At 39.7% G+C, this 3,899-nt stretch overlaps 1 protein-coding gene across 2 annotated transcripts in view; it reads left to right on the forward strand.

The window, feature by feature from the left end:
• Nucleotides 1-3,899, forward strand: part of NEMF (nuclear export mediator factor) — a 35,591-nt gene that overhangs the window by 13,761 nt on the left and 17,931 nt on the right. For both annotated transcript variants that reach the window (XM_019518330.1, XM_019518331.1), the window contains 4 exons: nucleotides 309-371; nucleotides 839-916; nucleotides 1,290-1,498; nucleotides 3,564-3,749. In XM_019518330.1, the coding sequence (XP_019373875.1) occupies nucleotides 309-371; nucleotides 839-916; nucleotides 1,290-1,498; nucleotides 3,564-3,749 (536 nt within the window). The remainder of the gene's footprint in view (nucleotides 1-308; nucleotides 372-838; nucleotides 917-1,289; nucleotides 1,499-3,563; nucleotides 3,750-3,899) is intronic.

The following is a 3,899-nucleotide window of genomic DNA, read 5'->3' on the forward strand; positions in this document are numbered from 1 at the left end:
GCACAACCTTTGGGCTAAGGAACAGGTTCCCCTCCATTACCACATTCGTTAGTAATATGGAATTTAGGTTCATTTCAGCAAGGTCCCTAACTAGATGACTAGCTCCACACTTACAGCATGGGATGGGCTGAGTACTTTCTTGAACTGATGTCTTTGCTAGATGGAAAGAGCAGGGGAAGATGCTGAGACCAGGAGTGTTAGGGTCTTGGTTTGCAGTTGCCTCCTCTGTGAACAAAATCTCCCTGGTCCTCTTAATTGTTCCTAATCCAGGTTATTGCACTCTTTGAGATCAGTTTCTTCTCTTGAAGGCAGTGGATGAATTTTATTCCAAACTAGAAGGCCAGAAGATTGACCTGAAAGCTTTGCAACAGGTACGGTCTCATTCAAAAATGGAACAGCTGATATTACTCCTGCAGAACTCAGGATACTGGGCATTTGCTCAGTATAGGCAAACTGACTCTATATGGCTTGGATAGTGGGAGATGTTTTGTTCAACTAAAAATAATGGGTTAGCCTGTGTGGAGCAGGCTTGAAGCCAGGTGCATCCAGCACAGTTCTTGTTTGAAAACTGGTTTTACTACTAATGTTGTTACCAAAGTTATGTTTCTCCTTGGATGATTATTAATCTGTACACCTGTGTCATTGAGTATCTTGTTATGGAATCCCTATCTAGCTATCACTGAAGTTGCTATCACTATGCTTTCTGTAACAATGCTGCACAGAATCCTCTTCCACTGCTTTCTTCTCTGCATTGGAACATGGCACAATAAATATCTAACAGCATTTTAGATTATCAAAGGTACAGTTTGTAAGAATTTCTTCTCCTTTGTTTTGAAAGGAAAGACAAGCAATGAAGAAGCTGGAAAATGTTCGTAAGGATCACGAACATAGACTAGAAGCTCTTCATCAAGCTCAGGTAGAACTGACGTGTTTTCATAGGATAAGTCTTAAATAAGTGATTTTTAACATTCCATGGAGAATGGGGTCTGTCATACTACTAAGTTTTAAATCAGAGCCCAAGATTAAATGCTTTCTCACTGGTGAGCACTTTGTACTTTGTTGGGGAGACCTGACCTGCCTGCAGTGATTATCAGTGCTTTGCACTTTCTCTGTAAGGTGTCACCTGACCAGACCTAGTTGCAGGAATTGAAACCTCTTCTTGATTTTTCATGCAGTTTCATTAATTGGATTTATATTTAATTTAAATCAGCATTTTAAGAAAAATAATGTTTTGTTCTGTTTGATTGTTTTATCTGAGTTATAATAAAGGCTTTTTTTTTTCTCTCAAGGAAATTGATAAGGTAAAAGGAGAGCTTGTAGAAATGAACCTCGAGATAGTAGACCGTGCTATCCAAGTGGTTCGCAGTGCATTGGCCAACCAGATAGACTGGACTGAAATTGGAGCGATTGTAAAAGAAGCTCAAGCTCAGGGCGACCCTGTTGCAAGTGCAATCAAAGAATTAAGGCTTCAGACAAATCATATCACAATGCTCTTGAAGTAAGTGTGTTGTAGATCAACAGGTGAATTGCATGAGCAGCAAAATAACTGGGAAAAGAGGATCTTCATTTCTGTTTGCATGGTTTGTCAGTTCCCAGTTGCTCAGTGTGTGATAGCAGCACTAAAGGAACAAGGCTTTATGAGCAGACAGATGGGTACACTTAGCTGGAGCTCCAGAGTCTCTCTTCCTTCTCGTTTATTCTTTAATTTAGTTAGTGAAATAGATTGTTTAAGTAGACAAAAGCCAAAGGTAGCAGCTCATGCTGAAAAGTGGCAGAAAGTGTCCCAGAGGCAGTAAAAATGCTTCTGGGGTCACAATCACTCTTGCCTCTGGGACACTTTCTGCCACTTTTCAGCATAAGCCATTACCTTTGAACTGCTTAAGTAGACAAAAGCCAATATAGCAGGCAACTCCAAGCATGTAGCTCAGTGATCCCTAGAGTTTCTTGTGATACTTTGACCCCAGGAAAAAGAAATCCTTACAAAGATTTAAATGGTGGAGCACTGGCTGGTAAAAAAAATAAAATAAATAAAAATAAAAAATAAAATAGCCCAGTGGGAGTGTTAGATTTCAAGTTACAGATGATTTACTTCTTCCAGTAAAAACCTTGACAAGGAGCTTGATACTTGATTGGAGCCTAGAATGCATTTAGAAAAAAGATTCACCATTTGAGATACAAAACCAAAAAGGTTTCTGAATGTACTGGCACTGAACAGTAATGTATGTAACAGCGGGCATGTCTAAACATGCACCGGATTGCACAGTCCCAGAGCTGCACAGGTTGTTTCCTTTGCTGCTGCACAGTAGCATCGACATCAGGGTTCGTGCCCACTGACACTATTTCACCATAGCGTCTTGCGTAGGTGCGCCCTGCGGAGTATATTAAAGGTGTAACTCTGTAATCCTAAATCTGAATCTGAGCTGGTATATAGAAAAGCCCAACAGAGTAGAAAACCGATAGCTGAAAATGTCTTAAAAACTAGGAGAGCTCTCAGAAAGCTCCTCTAAAAGTTTAACCTACAGATTTATAGTTATATATTCCAGCTTCCAAGTACAACAGAAGACTGAACTATCTTGATTCCAGGGACTGGTTTGTCACAATTTACTTTCTGTGTTGTAAGTCCCACTGTTGCTTCAAACGGGGTTGTTTTTGACAAATTAAGGTCACACGAAGTGAATGTCACATCCACGGTAAAAGAGTCAATGAAACAAACAGTCATACTTAACTCTATGAAGAGTATTACTAAGCTATGTGCTGCTCCTGTGTCGTTTGGCTACACTCTACCAAACACAGCAATAGAAAACAAGGTTCGCTGTGCTGATAAGGAGCCAAGAGCAACTCAGAGCAGTACATGTTCACAATAGCTGTATGTATATTGCATTGGCTGTTGATGATCGAACAGGAATTTTACAAAATCTCAGCTCATTACCTGCCTATATGTGTAGAGCCACAATCCTTTACTTTGCACAGATGTCAGTAATAGAATATCATACGTTTTATCTTGGTTTTCCTTTTTTGGAATACGTATCCTCAAAACCATATATACTAAGTATGCTTTCTCTTTTAAAAGCATAGCATACTTTTTAGGTTGCTAGCAGGAATGAGCTCCTTAGGTAAGAGATCAGAAATGCTGCAACAGAACAAAGTTTCAGAAGGAAAGTGCTGGTTTGTTGAGCCTGAAATGTTACATTCAAATTTTTACTGAATCCAAAGCAAAGTTCTAGCTTTTGTGCAGGTTTCTTCCATGGGACTGAAGACACTGGAAGCTGCATATCCATATCTGCCCTGGAAATTGCCTGCTTGTCTGCCCTGTTCTGTGACATTGAAGTTCGTGTCAGTGTCACACTCCCTGCTTTTCTTGGCAGTGAAACCAACAAAAACATCAGCCTCATGTTGCAGGCTGTGATTTGTTTGCAGCTAATATTTTAAAAATTGGTTTTGATCCAGTTTGTGCCAAAACCAAATTTGGGGGGAAATGAAATTTCTTGGAGGAAAGCATAATGCTGTATTTTAAAATAAAAGGTCTGGAATATTTTTAATACTGTCCTTTAATGTTGGGGTAGGAACCCTTATGTACTGTCTGAGGAAGATGATGATGATGATGAAGCTGATCCAGCAAACGAAGAAAAGGAAGAGCCAAAAGGAAAAAAGAAAAAGAATAAAACCAAACAGCTGAAGAAACCACAGAAAAACAAACCGTTATTGGTTGATGTTGATCTCAGCTTGTCTGCCTATGCCAATGCCAAAAAGTAAGATTTAGACTGCGCTTGGTAGTTTACTATTTTAGCTATAGAATGGATGCTTCCCTGCTCCTGCAGTGATGGCTACTACTGTTTTAGTATCAAGTATTCTCTGACTGCCATAGTTCATAGTTTCTAGGGTCGGAAGGGACCTGAGCA

The sequence above is a fragment of the Gavialis gangeticus genome, unplaced genomic scaffold (genome assembly GCF_001723915.1).
Source record: "Gavialis gangeticus isolate Ggan-Ray unplaced genomic scaffold, GavGan_comp1, whole genome shotgun sequence".
NCBI classification, from domain to species: Eukaryota; Metazoa; Chordata; order Crocodylia; family Gavialidae; genus Gavialis; species Gavialis gangeticus.